Source organism: Tasmannia lanceolata, unplaced genomic scaffold (genome assembly GCF_043159265.1).
Source record: "Tasmannia lanceolata isolate RefF3 unplaced genomic scaffold, GAP_Taslan_0.1 ptg000029l, whole genome shotgun sequence".
Lineage (NCBI taxonomy): Eukaryota > Viridiplantae > Streptophyta > Magnoliopsida > Canellales > Winteraceae > Tasmannia > Tasmannia lanceolata.
This window is the reverse complement of record NW_027518706.1, coordinates 6519777-6542626: the sequence shown is the minus strand read 5'-3', so window position 1 is coordinate 6542626 and position 22850 is coordinate 6519777. Positions and strand designations below refer to the sequence as shown.

Here is a 22850-nt window from a genome sequence, read left to right as displayed (position 1 = left end):
AATTCACGTTTTTTTTTTTCTTCTTCTTCTTCTTCTCTTCCTCTCTCTCCTTTTCTTCTTCTTCTCTTCCTCTCTCTTTCTCTTTTCTTTTTCTTTTTCTTCTCTTCCTCTATTTATAGGCATTTTTGTGCATAGTAAAGGCTATTATTTAATTATTTATGAATAGTAAAAGGCTGCTGCGTGAATAGTAAAAGGCGGCTGCGTGAATAGTAAAGGCTATTTAATACTAATTAAGTCTATTTAATTATTTTCAATAGTACTTTAAATAGTAAAATAATATTATTTAATTATTATTTAATTATTATTTTAGTTTATTTTCGTTGGTGGTGGGCTTGACTCGTAACGGCGTGCTTGACTGGTGTTGGGTCCGCTTGTGTTGGGTCCCGCTTGTGTGGGGCCCGCTGATGTGGGACCTACTTGTGTGGGGCCCGCTGATGTGGGGCCCGCTGATGTGGGACCTACTGATGTGGGGCCCGCTGATGTGGGACCCGCTGATGTGAATAGTACTTGATGGGTCCTACTATGAATAGTAGTTTGGTCCCACATCAGCGGGCCCCACACAAGCGGACCCAACACCAGTCAAGCACGCCGTTACGAGTCAAGCCCACCACCAACGAAAATAAACTAAAATAATAATTAAATAATAATTAAATAATATTATTTTACTATTTAAAGTACTATTGAAAATAATTAAATATACTTAATTATTATTAAATAGCCTTTACTATTCACGCAGCAGCCTTTTACTATTCACGCAGCAGCCTTTTACTATTCATAAATAATTAAATAATAGCCTTTACTATGCAAAAAAACATGAAAGTGAAATTAAAGATTTGACATTAACAACTATTTTGTTTGTACTTAGAAAATGACATCATTTCACTTTCCTTCTACTTTTACTTATTTTTTACCTTACAAGTAGTATGAAGTTTAATTTGATCTACTTTTGTAGTGCTTTTGGATGTGTAATCACTGATACTTGGTTGGTTTCAGATGAAAAAATCATGTTGAGAAATTATCATGAAAAAATCATGTTGAGAAATTGGTTCATCACTTACATGACTTGATTTGCCAAAACCCATGTTACATGGATTCTTCTAAATGGATGGTATCTAGGTTGTGGTTTAGGGTTATTTGAATGGATTTGTGTATTTAAGGAAGATATGGGTGAAGCAATGGGAGAGGATTTGGCTGGTTTTCCATTTTGGGGAGAAATCGTGTATTTGGAATGAAAATCACGTTTTAAGGGCTCAATGGCATGGTGTTGTAAATTCAATTGTTTTCTTGGTTTTTTGCATACTTAAAAGGATGGTGGCATGGGCTGTAAATAATAACAAAACAAGGGCATTTTGGTTGTCCTCAAAAGGTGGTTGAAAATCACGTGCTTACAGTCACATGCATTCAAAGAGGGATTCCATCTAGGAACTAAGAGTCAAGAAATTTATTGTAGGTGTGGCTTTCGTGGACCCCTTCGAAGGGGAAAAAGCCAAATTGTAGACTTGGAGGTTTTGGAGTCCAAAACCTTGCTTGTGTGGACCATGAAGATGCTCTACACAAATTGCCTTTCAGATCACGTACAGGAAATTTGTTGGAGTGGAATATGATTACAAAAATTTCTTTGTAAGGTGAGCCTTTTGTGGACCATTTCGAAGGGAAAAAAATCAAATGGAAGACTTGGAAATTAGGAGTGGGCCACATCGGAGGCAAAAAAAACCAAATCGTAGACATGGAAATTAGGAGTCCAAATTTCACAAGACCAAAATTACTCGAGTTAAGAAATAAAGAAAGATAGATAAAATGAAATTTGCAGTAAATGCACCATCATTTCTTTCTAAATAAAGGTCTAGTGAGATGAAATAAAATTGGAAGACAAGAAAAAATCTTGTATTTGTTTAAGAAGAAGAGCTTCGATGAGGATGGAGCTACCAGGTATGAGTCATAGTGTTGGGTCTAAAATTGGTAACAGGTTATGGTATGGCTGGATGGGCTGAGCTAACAAGTCACGGTTGAAGGGCTGGTGGAGTCCTGCGCTGCACAAGGGCACAGACAAGAAAGAAAATGGTCAGAGGACCAACCCGGAGTGGTACTCCGGACGGGCGCTTCGACACTCAAGTCAGTATGAGCAGGAGTGCAGAGCAATGTCAGAGCAAAAGCTTAGAGTTTTGATTTTCAGATCCCTCACCTTAGCACAAGTGAAGGCTATTTATAGTGATTCTGAGCCACCTGTCTAGGACAGGTGGTAGTTCTGAGCCACCTGTCCAGGACAGGTGGTGGCCTCTGTATGGACCAGGTCTCATACCTAAGGAGGGCAGGTGGAAGTCCCTGATTGGTCCAGGTGTCACACCTAGTAGAGACAGGTGTTGGCCTTCCAACGGTCCTGTGAGGGCCACGTGCCAGCAGCCAATTGGATGCTGAGTTCGGACCCATTAGTGCTGAGTCCAGGCCCCAAAATCTGTGCTGAGTCCGGACCCCATCAGTTGCCCCCTGGTTCTCCGAGTCGTGACAGCGGCCAGGGGAAGCAAAGAGAGGGTTAAAACAGCATCTGGCCGGCCTTGAGGCCTCTGGGCAGCTGAGGCCGGCCTCGTGTGGGGACCAGAAGAACTGCAGTGGCCAGGGGCCTCTGGGCGGCCTGGTCCGGCCTTATGGCTTGGCCTGAAGGAGCACGGCCGGGCAGGAGCCCCTGTGCAACCCAGTCTGATCAAAATTCGAACCAGAAGTCTGGCCGGCAAAACTTTCTGGGCGTCGTGCCCGGGCAGATCTCCTGGACGGGGGCGGCTAGGCCGGACAGGTTCTCTGTTGCCTAGCGGACGCATCATATCCTGTCCGGCAAAGCCTTCTGGGCGGCTGGTCCGGACAGGTGTTTTGTCGCGTAGCGATTGCGCCATATCCTGTCCGGCTTCGGCGTTGAACAGCCAGGCCGGACAGATATGTTGTCTCCCATCCAACGCGTCATATCCTGTCCGGGTAAACCTTCTGGGCGGCAAAGTCGGGCAGGTATTTTTGTCGCGTTGTGATTGCGCCATATCCTGTCCGGCTTCGGCGTTGAACGGCCAGGCCGGACAGATATGTTGTCTCCCATCCAACGCGTCATATCCTGTCCGGCTAAACCTTCTGGGCAGCAAAGTCGGGCAGGTATTATGTCTTCTAGCGAACACGCCATGTCCTGTCCGGCTAAGCCATTTGGGCGGTAAAGCCGGGCAGGTATTTTGTCGTGTAGTGATTGCGCCATATCCTGTCCGGCTTCAGTTAAGGCGTGGAACGGCCAGGCCGGACTGATATTTTGTCTTCGAGGAGAGCGGAGAGGAAGAGATTGTGGACTTAGACACAATCCCGGTCCGTGGGGATGGACCGCACCGGGTAGAAACCAGCGACGACGAAGAACATATTGAAGTTCCTCGCTTGCCGCGCGCACCCGTAGAGGTAATAGCAGAGGCACGGATGGAGGCCAACCCGCAGTACAATGTTGGGGCTCTGTACGAGGTGAATCATCTAGGCCCGGGCAAACTTCAGGCCATCCGGGGGAAATACTGTATTCCTGATCGGTACCTTTTGAGGGCGGCCGTTGAAGGGGACCGGGCCAGCAACGATAGTGCAGATTTATGCCTATACGAAGAAGCCTTGCGGGCCGGGCTCAGACTTCCCTTGCATCCATTTTTTGTCGAGGTGCTAAATTATTACGGGCTGGCGGTCACACAGGTCGTGCCAAACTCTTGGAGGACGCTGGTCGGCTTCCTGCACCTTTTAGGAGTCCGGGTCCGTAGGAACCCCACCCTGCCCGTCTTCAGAATGTGTGCGCATCTGAAGAGGCATAAGGACGGCGGTTGGATCTACATCAGCCAACGGCCCGAGGTGAAAATGATCACTGGCATACCTACTTCCATTCACACATGGAAGAACAGGTTTTTCTATGCTTGGGACACCGAGCAGAGCTCCCAATGGCCGTTCTCGTTGGAGTGGAGAATGCCGGACACCAAGAGTCTTAGTCGAAAGCCGGTCCTCAAAGGCTACGACTACATGACCTTTATTTTGATCAAAGAAGAGCTGAAGCACGGCCAAACAAACTGCTCGGAATTCTCCGAGGAGGCCGTCCTGGTGGAGCTCGGTGTCAGCCGTGCGACGCCGGCACGTACGTAAATGTTCTTAGGCCAGCTCTTATATTTTGAACTGTTCCATTCTTTTCCTCTGACTCCTCCCCCCCCCCCCCTTTTTTGTAGTTCTGACTCTGTTCTGTTTTGTTACGTTCAGAAATGGTGAAGCAGATGTCCATGATGGACAGAATAAGGCAGAGCTCCCAATCGTCCCCAACGCATGAGCAGCCCCAACCTAAGGGCAAGAAAAGGAAGGTGCCGGAGTCAACTCCGGCGATGGTCGCGTTGGCTAATCCCCTCAAAAGTAGCCGGGCGACTCACAAAGCTCGCATTCAAGCCGAGCCGGCCAAGCCTCACCGGGCAGAGCTCAGGGTCTGCACGGGAGGCAGAGCCCCGGCACAGCGGGCCAGTGCTGGGTATCCCCGCCGCCACGGCGGCGAGAGCTGATAATGTTTTTCGTCCAAACTGGGCGGTGCAAAAGACGGACACCAGCCTGGGTGATAGCCGGGTGGCCACAGAACTGATGTTCCAGGGCGTCCTTCCAAGTGACCGACGAGAAGTCGAGAAAGAGGCACCGGAGACCTGCGCAGAGGCGATCGCCTCCGCCCTCTATCAGCTCCAAGTATACTCAAGAGACATGGCAAAGAAGAGTTATCTCTTCTCTGACACGCTCACACAGATACAGTCCGAGAAGGGCGAGCTCCAGAGGGACAAGGACGGACTTAGTGAAATCGTCCAGGTCAAAGAGGCCGAATGCAACAGTCTCAAGGACGAGGTGCAGAGGGTTAAGAACCAAGCCGTGCAGGATCTCCTAACTGCGAGGGAGAGAGCCGACCAGAGAGAAAAGGCGGCTGTCGAGGCTGCCGTAAAAGTGGCAGTACGGGAGGCCGAAGAGAGGAAGGACACACAGTTCTTCAACCTGGGCCTCCAAGCCTATAAGGCGGGGTTCCTCCTCTGCTCTGAGCAGGTTAAGAAGGCTTACCCCGACATCTCTCTGGACGGACTGGACGTCCCGTACGCACCTCCAGAGGATGAAGAGGACGAGGAGGAGGAAGGTGAAGTGGGCTCCTCCCAGCCCAACGAAGTAGAACAGGAAGTCGCTCTGGCTTCCGAGGTCACCCCTCCAACCGCCGAGGCCGGGCAGGATGCAGCCCTTACTGCAGAGATGGTCACCGACGAGGTGGGCGACGGGGAGGCCTGAGTGGCCGGGCAGAACTCCTGTTCTTATTTTTTGTAAATTTTTTGTAATGGCCTGAGAGGCCCAATCTTTGTAAGCCAGCTCGGCGAAAAGAGCACTTTTGTAATACGAATACAAATTCAATTTTTGTCTAACTGTGTGTACGGCTGTCTTGTTTTTGTACGTATGTTGTCTGTGCTTCTTCCTCATTTCTCTGCCTAGCCGGAGTGGTTAACCGGATGTCATTAGCAGGACCGATCCACTTCTGTCTCCGAGTTTGCAAACACTTAGAGCCTTTTTGGCGTCTGGCGTTTGCGCCGCATCCTGTCCGGCAAAGGCTGTAGACGGCTAGGCCGGACAGGTGTTTTGGCGTTTAGCAATTGCGCCATATCCTGGCCGGCTTCGGATGTAGAAGGCTAGGCCGGGCAGGTCTTTGAGGAGGTTTTCACTAGGGCGGGTCCATGTGGTCGGAACTGGTCTCCACACCAAACTGGACGCGCCGGAGTGCTCCACCGCTGTTCTCTAAGTCTGCAAACACTTAGAATGAGAGCTAAGTCTGCAAACACTTAGAGTCTTTTTGGCGTCTGGCGTTTGCGCCGCATCCTGTCCGGCAAAGGCTGAAGACGGCTAGGCCAGACAAGTGTTTTGGCGTTTAGCGATTGCGCCATATCCTGGCCGGCTTCGGATGTAGAAGGCTAGGCCGGGCAGGTCTTTGAGGGGTTTTCACTAGGGCGGGTCCATGTGGTCGGAACTGGTCTCCACACCAAATTGGACGCGCCGAAGTGCTCCACCGCTGTTCTCTAAGTCTGCAAACACTCAGAGTGAGAGCTAAGTCTGCAAACACTTAGAGTCTTTTTGGCGCCTGGCGTTTGCGCCGCATCCTGTCCGGCAAAGGCTGTAGACGGCTAGGTCGGACAGGTGTTTTGGCGTTTAGCGATTGCGCCATATCCTGGCCGGCTTCGGATGTAGAAGGCTAGGCCGGGCAAGTCTTTGAGGAGGTTTTCACTAGGGCGGGTCCATGTGGTCGGAACTGGTCTCCATACCAAATTGAACGCGCCGAAGTGCTCCACCGCTGCTCTCTATGTCTGCAAACACTTAGAATGAGAGCTAAGTCTGCAAACACTTAGAGTCTTTTTGGCGCCTGGCGTTTGCGTCGCATCCTGTCCGGCAAAGGCTGAAGACGGCTAGGCCGGATAGGTGTTTTGGCGTTTAGCGATTGCGCCATATCCTGGCCGGCTTCGGATGTAGAAGGCTAGGCCGGGCAGGTCTTTGAGGGGTTTTCACTAGGGCGGGTCCATGTGGTCGGAACTGGTCTCCACACCAAATTGGACGCGCCGGAGTGCTCCACCGTTGTTCTCTAAGTCTGCAAGCACTCAGAGTGAGAGCTAAGTCTGCAAACACTTAGAGTCTTTTTGGCGCCTGGCGTTTGCGCCGCATCCTGTCCGGCAAAGGCTGAAGACGGCTAGGCCGGACAGGTGTTTTGGCGTTTAGCGATTGCGCCATATCCTGGCCGGCTTCGGATGTAGAAGGCTAGGCCGGGCAGGTCTTTGAGGGGTTTTCACTATGGCGGGTCCATGTGGTCGGAACTGGTCTCCACACCAAATTGAACGCGCCGGAGTGCTCCACCGCTGCTCTCTAAGTCTGCAAACACTCAGAGTGAGAGCTAAGTCTACAAACACTTAGAGTCTTTTTAGCGCCTGGCGTTTGCGCCGCATCCTGTCCGGCAAAGGCTGAAGACGGCTACGCCGGACAGGTGTTTTGGCGTTTAGCGATTGCGCCATATCCTGGCCGGCTTCGGATGTAGAAGGCTAGGCCGGGCAGGTCTTTGAGGGGTTTTCACTAGGGCGGGTCCATGTGGTCGGAACTGGTCTCAACACCAAATTGGACGCGCCGGAGTGCTCCACCGCTGTTATCTAAGTCTGCAAACACTCAGAGCGAGAGCTAAGTCTGCAAACACTTAGAGTCTTTTTGGCGCCTGGCGTTTGCGCCGCATCCTGTCCGGCAAAGGCTGAAGACGGCTAGGCCGGACAGGTGTTTTGGCGTTTAGCGATTGCGCCATATCCTGGCCGGCTTCGGATGTAGAAGGCTAGGCCGGGCAGGTCTTTGAGGAGGTTTTCACTAGGGCGGGTCCATGTGGTCGGAACTGGTCTCCACACCAAATTGAACGCGCCGGAGTGCTCCACTGCTGCTCTCTAAGTCTGCAAACACTTAGAATGAGAGCTAAGTCTGCAAACACTTAGAGTCTTTTTGGCGCCTGGCGTTTGCGCCGCATCCTGTCCGGCGGCTAGGCCGGACAGGTGTTTTGGCGTTTAGCGATTGCGCCATATCCTGGCCGGCTTCGGATGCAGAAGGGTAGGCCGGGCAGGTCTTTGAGGGGTTTTCACTAGGGCGGGTCCATGTGGTCGGAACTGGTCTCCACACCAAATTGGACGCGCCGGAGTGCTCCACCGCTGTTCTCTAAGTCTGCAAACACTCAGAGTGAGAGCTAAGTCTGCAAACACTTAGAGTCTTTTTGGCGCCTGGCGTTTGCGCCGCATCCTGTCCGGCAAAGGCTGAAGACGGCTAGGCCGGACAGGTGTTTTGGCGTTTAGCGATTGCGCCATATCCTGGCCGGCTTCGGATGTAGAAGGCTAGGTCGGGCAGGTCTTTGAGGAGGTTTTCACTAGGGCGGGTCCATGTGGTCGGAACTGGTCTCCACACCAAATTGAACGCGCCGGAGTGCTCCACCGCTGCTCTCTAAGTCTGCAAACACTTAGAATGAGAGCTAAGTCTGCAAACACTTAGAGTCTTTTTGGCGCCTGGCGTTTGCGCCGCATCCTGTCCGGCAAAGGCTGAAGACGGCTAGGCCGGACAGGTGTTTTGGCGTTTAGCGATTGCGCCATATCCTGGCCGGCTTCGGATGTATAAGGCTAGGCCGGGCAGGTCTTTGAGGGGTTTTCACTAGGGCGGGTCCATGTGGTCGGAACTGGTCTCCACACCAAATTGGACGCGCCGGAGTGCTCCACCGCTGTTCTCTAAGTCTGCAAACACTTAGAATGAGAGCTAAGTCTGCAAACACTTAGAGTCTTTTTCTGGAGGAGTTGGCATATATTAGTGACTCAAAAGTGAGGGACACAGTTTAGTGATAACTCCACTTTATTTCTTTTTTGAAATTTCATTACAGAGCTTCTTTACAGGCCTTCAAAGGCAAAGGAAAAGACTATTGATAATATATTCGAAGATTTCTGGAATTTCAGGCGTGCGGCAGCAGCTGCTCGTCAAGTGTATCTAGGCGGTAGCTTCCTGGACGGATGACCTCTTTGACTCGATACGGCCCTTCCCAAGTCGGGGAGAGTTTGCTCACCCTTCTCGGCTGGGAGACGGCCGCTTTCCTCAAAACTAGGTCGCCTGTGCGGAACTCCCTTGGTCGGATCTTCGTGTCATGGTATCTAGACACCTTTTGCTTATACGTTGCGGCCCTGATCTGTGACTCCTCACGGACTTCTTCAAGCAAGTCGAGGTTGGCACGGAGCCCGTCCCCATTAAGCTGTTCATTGAAGTGAACAATTCTTGGGGAAGGAACGCCGATGTCAACCGGGATCACAGCCTCTGTTCCGAAGGAGAGATTGAAAGGCGACTCACCCGTTGCAGTGCGTGGGGTAGTCCGATATGCCCAGAGCACATGGTACAGCTCGTCAGCCCAGCGTCCGGCCTTATCATCCAGTCTCTTCTTTATCCCCTGCAGCAGAGTCCTGTTCGTTACTTCGGTCTGCCCATTCGTCTGAGGGTGGGCCACGGAAGTGAACCTTTGCTCAATCTTCAGATCTGCACAAAACTTTCTGAAATTCCTCGAGTCGAACTGTTTGCCGTTGTCCGTTATGAGGACCCGGGGTATCCCGAATCTGCACACCACTGATTTCCAGAAAAAGTTCTGGACGTTCTGCTCGGTGATCTTGGCCAGGGGTTCAGCTTCTACCCACTTCGTAAAGTAGTCGATGGCGACAACGACGAACTCACGGCCTCCGGAGGCCGGCGGAAAAGGACCTAAGATGTCCATTCCCCAGATAGCAAAAGGGAGAGGGCTGATGATCGGAGCCATTGGCACGGCAGGCTGGTGAACGGTGGGAGAAAATTTCTGACACTTCTCGCACTTCTTCACAAGGCTCAGTGCATCTTGTCTCAATGTAGGCCAGTACAGGCCTCTTAGAAGGACTTTGATGGCCAGGGCCTTGCCCCCAAGATGTTCTCCGCAAATCCCCTCGTTGGTCTCTCGCAGGGCATACAGGGCGTCGGTTGGCCGGAGACACTTCAAGTACGGGAGGGTGTAAGATCTCTTGTACAGAGTCTCGCCGTCAAATGAAAACCTTGCTGCCCGCTGTACGACTTTCCGGGCCTCTTTTTTCTCCCCGGGGAGTTCTCCGCTGCGCAAATATCTGATGATCTCATCCATCCAGCACGGCTCGTCGTCGATCTGCATTACTACGACGGGCTGGTCATCAATACTGGAGGTCTTTAGGAACTCCATACGGATTTCTTTGAGAGCGGTGTAGCCTGAAGCCGCTAGCTTTGAGAGCATATTAGCCTTTGTATTTTCAGCCCGGGGGACTCTGATGAGCTCAAAACTTTCGAACTTGTCGGCCAGGACACGGACCCTTTGCAGATATTTGATCATTCGCTCTTCACGGGCCTCATATACTCCTTGAATCTGACATACGACTAGCTGCGAATCACAGTACGCTTTCAGTTTTTGAGCGCGGGCCTGAGCGGCGAGGTTCATTCCGGCGATGAGAGCTTCGTACTCTGCCTCATTGTTTGATGCACGGAATCCAAACCTCAAGGCATAATTCAGGACGAAATCATCTGGCCCTGTGAGGATTAGCCCGGCACCGCTGCCACCTTTATTTGAAGATCCGTCAACATACACCTCCCAGAGCGGCTCTTCAGAACACGGAAGCGGACTGGTCGGAGGAGGTGCATCCTCGGGCCCTGTAAGCGGAACCGCTTCGGCTTCGACCTGCTGCTCGGATATAGCTGGTTCTGCTGCTGTAGGAAGCGCTGCTTCTGACCCGGGGTCTGAATCCGGCATGGTACATTCAGCTATGAAATCCGCAAGAACCTGGGCTTTGATTGCCGGCCTGGGCAGATATTTGATGTCAAACTCGCTGAGCTCCACGGCCCACTTCACAAGACGACCTGAAGTGTCTGGACGGTGGAGGATCTGCCTCAGGGGCTGTCCTGTCAGGACTTTAATCGTATGTGCCTGGAAATACGGCCTTAATTTTCTGGCCGCCATAACGAGGGCGTATACGAGCTTCTCGACCCGCTGATATCTTGTCTCTGCATCATGGAGGACCTTACTGACATAGTAGATTGGCTTTTGCTGGTGGTACTCCTCTCTGATCAGTACTGCTGCGACTGCCAAAGGTCCCGCTGAGAGATACAGAATCAGCTCTTCTCCTGGCTCTGGCTTCGAAAGTAACGGTGGAGAGGACAAGTACTGCTTCAGCTCCTCAAACGCCGCCTGGCACTCCGGAGTCCAGGGCGCGGTTTTTATACCCTTGACTGCGTTGAAGAACGGAAGACATCTTTCTGCGGACTTAGAGATGAACCGCCCCAGGGCAGCTACTAGTCCGGTCAGGCGCTGTACTTCTCTGATGGTTCTGGGTGGAGTCAGCTCCATCACCGCCTTGATTTTTTCAGGATTCGCTTCTATTCCTCTCTGGCTTACCATGAAGCCCAGAAACTTGCCCGCTCCGACGCCGAACGTACACTTGGTCGGATTGAGCTTCATGTTGTGTTCCCTCAGGACTTGAAATGCTTCTTCGAGGTCGGCAACATGATTACAGGCAGCTCTGCTCTTGACCAGCATATCGTCCACGTAGACTTCCATATTGCGGCCGATTTGCTCTTTGAACAATTTGTTGACGAGCCGCTGGTAGGTGGCCCCTGCGTTCTTCAGTCCGAAAGGCATAACTCGATAGCAATAAGTCCCCTGATCGGTTACAAAGGATGTCTTCGGAATGTCGGGCTCATGCATTCTGATCTGATTATATCCTGAGAAGGCGTCCATGAAGCTTAACAGCTCGTGACCTGCGGTAGCGTCGATGAGCTGATCAATCTTTGGGAGCGGGTAGCTGTCCTTCGGGCAGGCCTTGTTCAGGTCTGTAAAATCTATGCATGTCCTCCACTTCCCATTAGACTTCTTCACCATCACAACATTCGCGAGCCAGTCCGGATACCGGATCTCGCGAATGAAGTCTGCCTTCAGAAGCCTTTCCACCTCTTCTCTGATGGCCCTTCGCCTCTCTGGTGCAAAGTGCCTCCTCTTCTGCTTCACGGGCTTGCAGGTCTGATCAACCCCGAGCTCATGGGTGCTGATTAAAGGGTCGATGCCGGGCATGTCTGTAGGAGCCCAGGCAAAGACATCTGCATTGGCCCTGAGGAACTGAGCAAGATCCTGCTGCGCGGCCTCTGGCAGGGCAGAGCCGATCTGAACAACCCTCTGGTCGTCACCGCTATATAACGGGACAGATATGACGCCCTCGGCCGGCTCGTTTACTGTGATCTGGGCTTCATCCCTTAGATCAAACAGCTCGATCGGCAGAGATTCGGACGCATTCTTTCCTTTCAGCGCCGCTGCATAGCACTGCCTCGACTGGGGCTGGTCCCCTCTGACTTCTCCTACACCCCCTGGTGTACTGAACTTCATCTTCTGATGATAGGCGGAAGGAACGGCTCGAAGGAGATTCTGGCCGGGGCGGCCCAAGATAGCATTGTAGGCCGACTTGGCCCTTACCACCAAGAAGTTTACCATGGCGACGGATTGGCAGGGCGGCTCCCCGATAAGAACTGGAAGCTCGATCTGCCCTTCGACTTTGACCACTTCTCCGGAGAACCCGAACAGATCCGAGTTGGCCGGCTTCAGGCGGTCGGTTCCGATCAGCATCCGCTCGAAAGCGTGATAATAGAGGATGTCTGCGGAACTCCCGTTGTCGACCAAGATCTTCTTCATTTCCCAGTTGGCCACGAGCATGGTGATGACCAGGGCATCATCATGCGGGAGGATCAGGCCATCGAGATCTGCATCTGAAAAAGATATTTCGTTCTCTAGCCTGGCCTTCTTGCTGCAGGTATGGACGGCGTTCACCTGCCGGGCATATGTCCTGCGGGCTGATGAAGAGGTTCCTCCTGCGGTCGGCCCTCCTAAAATGGTACCAATAACACCATGAGGTTGAGGTTGAGGTACCTGAGGAGAGGGGCTGGCCGGGGCCGGAGCTTGAATGCGGTCGCCTAGAGGTTGAGCGCCGCGAGGGCTTCTGCCTCTGGGCTTCGGCTTTTCCTTGCATTCACTTTTGTTGTCATCATTCTTCAAGTACCTTCCAAGGTACCCACGGCTGATTAACTGCTCGATCTCCTCCTTCAGATGAAGGCACGCGTTGGTGTCGTGGCCGTGGTCCTTGTGGAACCTGCAGTACTGGGACATGTTTTTCTTCGTCGATGAGTTCTGCCTCTCCGGCCAACGGATGAAGTCCTCTTTCCGAATGGCTGCCAGGATTTGTGCTCTGGACGCGGTCAGCCGCGTGTAATGCTCTCTCGCTTGGGGGCTTCTCCCCTTTCGAGAAGGGCTTCTCTCCCTGCGGGGAGGGCTTCTTTCCTTCTTCTGGGACCTATCATCCCTACGCTGCTTGGTAGGGTTCTTCTCCTCGGGCCTTCTCCTGCCAGCGGAGTCCAGGGCGGCGAGAGTTTCCTCCACCGAGATGTACTCCTCCGCCCCGGCCATCAGGTCTACGAGAGACTGCGGGTTGCGCCGAGCCACTGCTCGCCTGAAATCAGTTGATCGGGCGCCGGCCAGAAGGGCGTTCGTGGCCGCGGAGGGATCCAGGTTAGGGACCTGGAGAGCTTCCCTGTTAAAGCGACCAACGAACACTTTCAAGGCCTCGTCATCTCCCTGCCTGAGGGCCATCAGCAAAGCAGTCGTCTTCCTGGGTCTCCTGCTGCTCATGAAATGGCGGGCCAGGTTATCCCCAAAATCATCAAAATTGTCCACGGACCTGGGCTTAAGCCGCGAGTACCAGTCCCGCGCTGCTCCGGTTAACGTGGTGGGGAATGCCCGGCAAAGGAATCCATCCGACGCCCCGTGGAGGAGCATTGTGGTCCTGAAAGTCTCCAGGTGGTCCACGGGGTCGGTGGTCCCGTCATACTACGGAACTTGGGGCATCTTCCAGCCCGCGGGGGCCTCCGCGCTGAGCACTCTGTCTGAAAACAGTTGAGCGCTTGTGAAGATCCGGGAGGCAGGTCGGCCCTGCTCTCTGGCGAGCTCTTCGATCCGGTGGTCGATCTGCTGGATCCTTCGCAACACCGGGTCCTCTCTTTCCTCAGCCCGGTGGACGGGCCTCTCTCTCCTTGCTGGCGGGCTCATAGCCGATCCGGACTGACTGGCCGGACTTCTTCGCCGGTGCCGCGATCCCTCTCCGTGCGTGGCGTCTCTCTTGCTGCCATGCCTCTGTACGGAGGGGGATCGTGACCGGTGATGTAAGCGAGGCTCGGGACGCACATGCTTGTCCCGGGAGAGGTGATCTCGTCTTGTAGAGTGGCGAGTCTGCTCCCAGGGCAGAGGCGTGTGCTCTCGGCGGGAGCTTCCCTTCCCCTGGACGGGCTGAGAGGTTTCGGCAGGGTGCTGCTGGAGTGCGGTGGCCGGATTTCTAAACTGCGCAATTACAGTAGTCATCTCTTGAAAAAGGGCCCGCATCTCCCTTGGGGTCGGGGTAGGGTCTGAACGGTCCGAGCGAGTCGGACTGCGCTCCCCTGGAGCCCCGACCTCTATCTGCGAGGCCAATCGCTCGCTTCTCCCTTCGCGGGGGGCTGTAGCCCGGGTCGTCCGGGAGGTTGGCATATGCTTTCCGTGTTTTCCTACCATTGCTTAAGTGAGGTTCCGAACAGCTTTTTGTTACGGGGTCCCACGGATGGCGCCAAATCTGTTGGGTCTAAAATTGGTAACAGGTTATGGTAGGGCTGGATGGGCTGAGCTAACAAGTCACGGTTGAAGGGCTGGTGGAGTCCTGCGCTGCACAAGGGCACAGACAAGAAAGAAAATGGTCAGAGGACCAACCCGGAGTGGTACTCCGGACGGGCGCTTCGACACTCAAGTCAGTATGAGCAGGAGTGCAGAGCAATGTCAGAGCAAAAGCTTAGAGTTTTGATTTTCAGATCCCTCACCTTAGCACAAGTGAAGGCTATTTATAGTGATTCTGAGCCACCTGTCTAGGACAGGTGGTAGTTCTGAGCCACCTGTCCAAGACAGGTGGTGGCCTCTGTATGGACCAGGTCTCATACCTAAGGAGGGCAAGTGGAAGTCCCTGATTGGTCCAGGTGTCACACCTAGTAGAGACAGGTGTTGGCCTTCCAACGGTCCTGTGAGGGCCACGTGCCAGCAGCCAATTGGATGCTGAGTTCGGACCCATCAGTGCTGAGTCCGGGCCCCAAAATCTGTGCTGAGTCCGGACCCCATCACATAGTGTGCTTTGGTCATTTATCTTCTCTCTAAATCTCTTCCTTGCCATGAACATAGTACATTCGAATTCTGCAACCACAACCACCTTGCTAGGAAACGAAACCGATCGAATGGCTCTGCTCGCTTTTAAGGATGGGATAAGAAGTGATCCACTTGGAGCCTTATCATCATGGAACCATACTCTCCATTTCTGCGAGTGGACTGGAGTCACATGCGGTCGGAGGCATCAAAGGGTCACTGTATTGAACCTTAGTGGGCAGAAGTTGGTGGGTACTCTATCTCCTGCCATATCCAACCTCACCTTTCTTAGGGAAATCCACCTCCAAGAAAATAGCTTCAATGGCCAAATATCCCAAGATATTGGCCGTCTATTCAGACTGCGAGATCTTAATATGAGCTATAATTCCTTGGGAGGGAAAATTCCGTCCAATCTCACCCACTGTAGGGATCTCGGAGTCATCGAATTGGGTTACAATGAGTTGACAGGGAAAATTCCCATCCAACTTAGCACTCTACCGAAGCTATCCTGGTTGTTTCTTGTTCATAATCATCTTACAGGGAGCATTCCACCTCAACTAGGTAACATTTCATCTCTCACCAGTCTCTATTTAAGTGGGAATAGTTTGGTGGGACACATCCCAGATGACCTGGCACGAATTAATAACTTGAAAGTTATCGCCCTTTCTGTAAATTTATTATCCGTTAAGGTTCCTTCCTCTTTATATAATAATCTCTCGTTTCTTGTGGAGTTTGCCGTGACAGAAAACCTGTTACACGGAACCCTTCCACCCAACATAGGATTCTTTCTTCCTAATCTCAGATATCTACTTTTACAAAGCAATCAATTTACCAGGCACATTCCAATTTCATTATCCAATGTTTCAAGTCTTGAATGGCTTGGATTGGGAGGGAACCAGTTTAGCGGACCGGTGCCTGAAAATATTGGATGGGCAAAGGATCTACTCAGATTGGACTTGAGCTATAATTACCTAGGCCTTGGTAGAGCTGACGACTTGAAATTTATCACTTCTTTGACCAACTGTAGTAATATAAATGAGGTGTACATAGAGAGAAATCATTTTGCTGGCCCACTTCCCAACTACATAGCCAATCTCTCGACTAACCTTTATCAGTTGGCAATAGGACAAAACCAAATTTCTGGTAACATCCCTAGTCAGATCGGGAATCTCATCAACTTAAACGCTTTGGTATACATGATACCTTCATCACGGGTTCTATTCCCACTTCAATTGGGATGCTCCAGAACTTACAACAACTCGACTTCGGACATAATAGTTTGTCCGGGAAAATCCCATACAATATCGGAAATATTACTCAATTGATCGACCTCGATTTAGGATATAACAACCTGGAAGGAAGCATACCTCTATCTCTTCCTAACTGTACAAAACTTTTAAGATTGAGCCTTTCTCGAAATAACCTTACAGGTACGATACCAAAACAAATTATTGGCCTTTCTTCGCTATCAATGGCACTCTATTTGTCTCAAAAAATTTTTACTGCCTCTCTCCCATCAGAAGTGGGTAACTTGAAAATTCTAGAGCTATTGGATGTTTCTCAGAACAAATTGTCAGGTGAAATCCCAAGCTCTGTTGCAAATTGTAAGAGCATGCGAGAACTTTATATGCAGGGTAACACCTTCCAAGGAGATGTTTCGTCAGTTTTTTCTACGTTAACATCCATTGAAGCCCTTGATCTTTCATACAATAACTTCTCAGGGAAGATTCCAAAATATCTAGAGGGGTTTAAGTTTCTACAATATCTAAACTTGTCTTTCAATAATTTTGAGGGTGAAGTACCAAAACAAGGGGTCTTTGGAAATGCCAGTGCAATTTCAATCGTGGGAAATGATATCTTTGTGGTGGTATCCCAGAATTAAAGTTGCCTACATGCTCAGTGCTAGCTAATGACAGACGAGGAAAAGCCCATGTTTCTAGAGTAATCATCCTAGTAGTAGGTGCGGTTGTATGTTTGATTTTCTTATTGTGTGTCGCTGCTTCACTTTACTGGATAAGAAAGTCAAGGAAGAAACCATCTTCCCTATCTTCTATGGAGGGCCGGCATTTAAAGGTTTCTTATGCAGAACTCTGTAAAGCAACAGATGGGTTCTCTTCAGCCAATTTGATAGGCACGGGAAGTTATGGATCAGTGTATAAGGGTATCCTCAGTCGCATTGAAAATGTTGTTGCTGTCAAAGTACTCAACCTTCACTTGAGGGGAGCTTCAAAGAGTTTCATAGCTGAGTGCAACGCATTGAGAAACATTTGTCATCGAAATCTTGTGAAGATCTTAACTTCTTGTTCAAGCATCGATTTTGGAGGTAATGATTTCAAAGCTCTCGTGCTTGAGTTCATGCCAAATGGGAGTCTAGAAAAGTGGTTGCATTCAAAATTAGATGGGCAACATCAATTAGGAAGTTTAAATTTCATTAAGAGATTAAACATAGCAATTGACATAGCTTCTGCGCTGGATTATCTTCACCATCATTGCCATACCCCGATTGTTCATTGTGATCTAAAGCCAAGCAACATTTTTTTGGATGAAGACATGAATGCTCATGTGGGTGATTTTGGGTTAGCCAAGTTTTATCCAAGAATCATTCAGAGCGCATCCAAAGATCAAAGCAGGACAACTGGATTAAAGGGAACTATTGGGTACATTGCTCCAAGTAATAATTTTATCAATTTTCGTCATCCAGTCTATTCTCAATGAGTTTTATAAAATATTTCTCACTTATTAGGTGTATAACGTAGCGCAACAAAGGCTAAATTAGCATCTTGAACAAAAAAAATTACTTGATGGCATGTCTATATTTATTGACAGAGTATATAAGAATGTTATTTTACATCAAGTGGTCTCGTACATGTCACCTGAATAATAGGCGGCCTTTTTAGTACCTATGACTAGGACTGTCAATCGGGCCTAGCCTGAGCGGGCCTAGGGTTCCCAAGCTCGGCTCATATGTTTTGGGGCGGGCTTCGGGCCGAGTTCGGGCCTATGGAAATAGAAAATATCATTTACCCAAACTCGTCCCAAATTTTAAATCGGGCTTCGGGCGGAGTTCGGGCTTAAACATTTAAAAAAATATATATCCAATTTAAACTATTAGGTAAATACAGATGAGTTTTACACACAAAAAATTAGGTGGACATCAATTGGGAATTATGGGATGGACTTGTTCGTGCACCACCTAGGTGTTCACTGGCGCTTGGACAACCATGTATCATTTTTTTTTTACGGTGGACAACCATATATCTTGAAGTATAGACATTTTTATGCCATAATCTTGACGCGTATATATATATATATATATATATATATATAGAGAGAGAGAGAGAGAGACATTGCATAACACAATATGGACGGTAAAAAAATAATATAATCTTTAACTTAGGACGGGCCGAGCTTATAATGGGCTCGACAATGGTGTGCCCAAGTTCATCCCGATTTAGACTTCGGGCCTTAAAAATTGACCAAACCCGGCTTGGCTTGTTCCCATTTTAACTTTGGGCGGGCTTTTAACAGGCCGAACGGGCGGGCTTCGGGCTTGTCCATCCCAATTGACAGTCCTACCTATGACCGTGAGTTCTTTATGCAAAATAGTTGTGTAGAAAATGATAATCTTGTAAATGGTTAAAAAGTTATAATTTCAGAAAAATTCGGAGAAGTAATTATTCAATTACCCAATAAAATCTCTAATATTATTAGAAAATAATGAGAAATTTTGAAAATAAATTTCCGAAAAAACCCATGACTAATTTTTCTCAACAAAAAATAACCCCAAGATTTGGGTAATTACGAATATCACTATTAATTGTCTAAAATACTTTTTAACATATCGTGTACCCTTTGTAAAGCATGGCCTATTCTTTTAGATGAGCATGTATTAGAACGTCGCATCTCCATAGAGTTACATTTAATATGAACTAATCTGTGTTACGTAAAATAGTAGCATTGTCATATTATAAAATGATTGATTATGAGTTTAATTTTTATTGCCTTCTATTTTTTGTGTCTTTAGTGTGGCTAACAAAAAAGCTTATGTTGATACCTCATTTTGTGTGTCATACGACCTACTGCGACCCAACTCTCAAATGATGAATCAAATAGTGCTTCTTAAATATATTCCAATGAAAGAAGCAAAAGTACCATGAAAAGTGTCTTTTTTCAAAATTATCCAACTTTTCAAAAAGGACCAAAAAGCCCCGGAGTTGGCCAATCGGATGAGCCCCTGTTTGATTGGATCCTACTACCGCTGGGCATCATTGCCACAGCCTGACACCGTGTGTGCAACCCCTTCACCATTTCGAGGTTGAACCATTTGCCAGGATTGTCTAGAGCTGGACGATCGGCAACCACCCTTGCACGAAGGTATAACACTCTGAGGAGAGTGACAAAGCCGAACATTTAGCAACCACTCATCCACGAAGGTCTAATACCCTGTCTCCTCTTGCATCTGTAGATTTTGTGGTTAGTGCATTTGTAAATTTTGTAGTCACTGCATTAATTGTAGAGATTTTAGACTTAATAAGATTATTGGAGCCAAGGATTGAGCATCGTAGGAGGGCGTCTAATGACGCGGCAGATATTCTAGCAAAGGAAGGAGTCCTTAGGGAGTCCATGTTTGTCGTGTCGCTGGTTGTCTCACCTATCTAACATGCTTTGTAATGGGTTTGCAGACCACTTTTATGTATCATTTGTGGGACATCTTGTCCCCGCCCAATACTTTTGAATATTAATGCAATGTCAATTTTCAAAAAAAAAAAAAAAAAACATAGAGTTAGGTAGTTGTTTTCATTCCATTGGTTCGGGCAAAGCGTGGGGGTCAAGTAGCCACTTTCAAGGGTGGGGGTCAAGTAGCCACTTTCTGGCATCAGCCTCACAAGGATTTCCAGATTAATGACCGCCGACAAAGTTCCCAATCGGCGTATCACAAGTTAACTCCACTCCATCTGCCGAAGGTGCACACACTTCCCTCTAGACGTCAGTGGGGGATGGTTCCCACACTCTGAACCCTTGCTTTCTTTCTAATAAATAGTTGTTTCTATTAATCCCTAGTCAATCATTCCAACTTTTGGTCATTTTTTTCAAAGAAAAGTGGTATGGAAGAAAGATGAGTTAGGTTCTCCAAAAGAGCTTGAACACATGACAAGCGACACTTTCCTAGTCTGGTTAGATGGTTCTAGACAGAGTCATTGCCGGGACTTAGGGCCCATAATCCCTAAATTTAAGGTGCTTAATAAATATAGGTCAAGGAGTTTTCTAATAATTACTAATAATTATACGAGACTTTTGGAGTAATGTTGTGACGGAAATAGTGTTTCCGTTGAAAGGAAGGTAAAATGATGCCATTTCCCTTTAGGAGACATGTTTGGTTGGTGCACTATTCATTCTACTTCCTTGTGTTTAATGGATTTTTCAACAATTGCATTTTAAGTTGCCTCTCCCAAGTCAACATGAAAGTGAAATTAAAGATTTGACATTAACAACTATTTTGTTTGTACTTAGAAAATGACATCATTTCACTTTCCTTCTACTTTTACTTATTTTTTACCTTACAAGTAGTATGAAGTTTAATTTGATCTACTTTTGTAGTGCTTTTGGATGTGTAATCACTGATACTTGGTTGGTTTCGGATGAAAAAATCATGTTGAGAAATTATCATGAAAAAATCATGTTGAGAAATTGGTTCATCACTTACATGACTTGATTTGCCAAAACCCATGTTACATGGATTCTTCTAAATGGATGAAGTACCCATGTGGGACACGTCTCAAATTGCAGGAGTCTCTAAGACAGTTCTAGATCTCTTTTATCTGCTTTCTGTTTTTTTTTTTTTGGATGCTACTGCCACAACTTTATAATTAGTGCACGTTTTGAATTTTACCCATCATATTAGTAATTATCTTAAAAAGAAATAAAACATTATATCTACTTAACTTATTAAAATTTAAATATGTTACTGGTTAAAATTATGTTATTATGTAAAAAATTAAAATATGACAATTGATTAAAATATTTTGGCCAATCTACAAATCATTCTTTTTTAGGTTTATTGAATCTGACACACGATACCTATGTCAAATTCCGACACTCGTACTTCTACTGATGCAACATGGGACATAACTTTTATATTTTCTTTCATTGTGCTAAATCATTTCTTATTTTTTTCACTAAAAATTCTAGACTCTGTCCTTGCAACTTAGGTTTCTAAATGTGAAGAGATCATTCAATTATCTATCATTTCTTTGATAAATTTCCACCCTTTTTTTCAAAATCAAACCTCATATTTAATTTTAATTTCTAACTGGTATCTTATATCCTTTATCACAACAAAAAGTGTAAAAGATGTGTTGAATTGCAGAATATGGGGCAGGTGGTCACGTGTCCACAGCCGGAGATGTGTATAGCTATGGGATTCTTTTATTGGAGATATTCACTGGAAAACGCCCCACAGATGACATGTTTAAGGATGGCCTAAGTCTTCACAAATTTGTCCAGTTGTCTTTGCCAGATCGAGTGATGGAGATTCTGGATCCATTAATTCTTTTAGAAGATGATGAAGAAAGCGCCACAAACATTGCTGAGAATTACAATGATAAGATACGTCGTTTGCAGGAGTGTTTGGTATCTTTAGTGAGGATTGGAGTGGTGTGTTCTGCAGAATCTCCGAGAGAACGAATGGAGATGGGAGACGCTGTAAAGGAAATGTGTTCTATTAGAAACATATATCTTGGTGCTGGGATCCACAGAGAATGATGAAATTCACTGCTACATCCGCTTTTGTTTCCCATTGGACAAAGATTTCTATCTTATATGTTGTTTCTTCTATTTGTTTTGTACGTTAATGTTATATTATATATGTGATGTGGTTAGTGGTGCCACTTGCAGGCTGTGCTTTTTTCTCATATCTATATTTTCTCCAACTATTAATACAAAATTATTATCAAATTTTGAGTGTGAAGGTTTCCAGTTACAATATATTGATCATTCCATCATGAATTACAAATAACATCACAAAGGATCTTTTGATCATATGGGAGATTTATGGAAGATGATTACCACGCCATTAATTAAATCAAGGTAGCTATGAACCATGTTGGAAATTGAAGATAAGTTTGTTGAAGAAGACTTTATTTTTCATTCCCGTTTTTTTCCCTTGTGTTGATGAACAGATACACCATTTTTTTTTTGTTCTGCCCATTTCATTTCATCTCACTAGAGCTTTATATGGAAAGAAATGATTGATGCATTTAACTCCAATTTCATTTTATGTAAAGTTTGTTTTTTCTTGAATCTAAGTAATTTTGCTATGTGGAAATTGGACTCCAAATTTCTAAGTCTACGATTTGATTTTTTTTCCCTTCGAAGGGGTCCATGAAAGTCACAACTTTCAATGAAATTTATGAACTCTTAATTCCAGTCCAAAAAATTTCCAAGGCGTGAGAATCCATTAGTTGACAATTATGACACAATACATCCTCTTTCTTTCTAAAGAGGGAAAACCATATTGGGACTAGTCAATTGACTTGACCTCATCAATTCTTCATTTATTAGGTCTTTAGAACCGCTAGGTTTTGGATTTTTAGAATAAATTTTGAATCCAAAACTGATTACCGGAGTCAAATTGTGTTTATTTTGTTAGTCCAATGTTCAGCTTTGGACATAAAATCCAAAACATAAACGGGCATAGAGAATTCGATGACTAACCATTTGTGGTGAACGAGAACAAGAGTTTGCTTAAGTGGCAGAAAACGGGTCACAAGGTGTCTCGGCATTGGAGCTACTAGTTAAGTCCCTGTTCGTTTTGGATTTTGAAAATCAATTTTTAGTAAAAGAAACTGATTATATTTTGGACTAAAAATCAATTCTCAAAATCCAAATTCTTCCACAGGGGTCCACGCATGCACCGACACACCAACATCTCCACCGATATCCACGGTCCACGATATCCGCGGTCCACGTCACCCACGCACCCAGAGTTGGAAACAACCTGAACCCAACCCAATTTACTTGGGTTCGGTCGGGTTGAGCTTCTGCTAAATAATGAATTAGAAACAACATGAACCCAGCC

General features: G+C 47.5%; 1 protein-coding gene across 1 annotated transcript in view; it reads left to right on the top strand.

Annotated features, from left to right (window-relative positions):
* Positions 1-21755, top strand: part of LOC143858908 (receptor kinase-like protein Xa21) — a 29466-nt gene extending 7711 nt beyond the window's left edge. Inside the window, exon 2 of the mRNA XM_077369597.1 lies at positions 21141-21755. Coding sequence (XP_077225712.1) covers positions 21141-21535 — 395 coding nt within the window. The 3' untranslated portion in view covers positions 21536-21755. The remainder of the gene's footprint in view (positions 1-21140) is intronic.
* The last annotated feature ends 1095 nt before the right edge of the window (positions 21756-22850 follow it).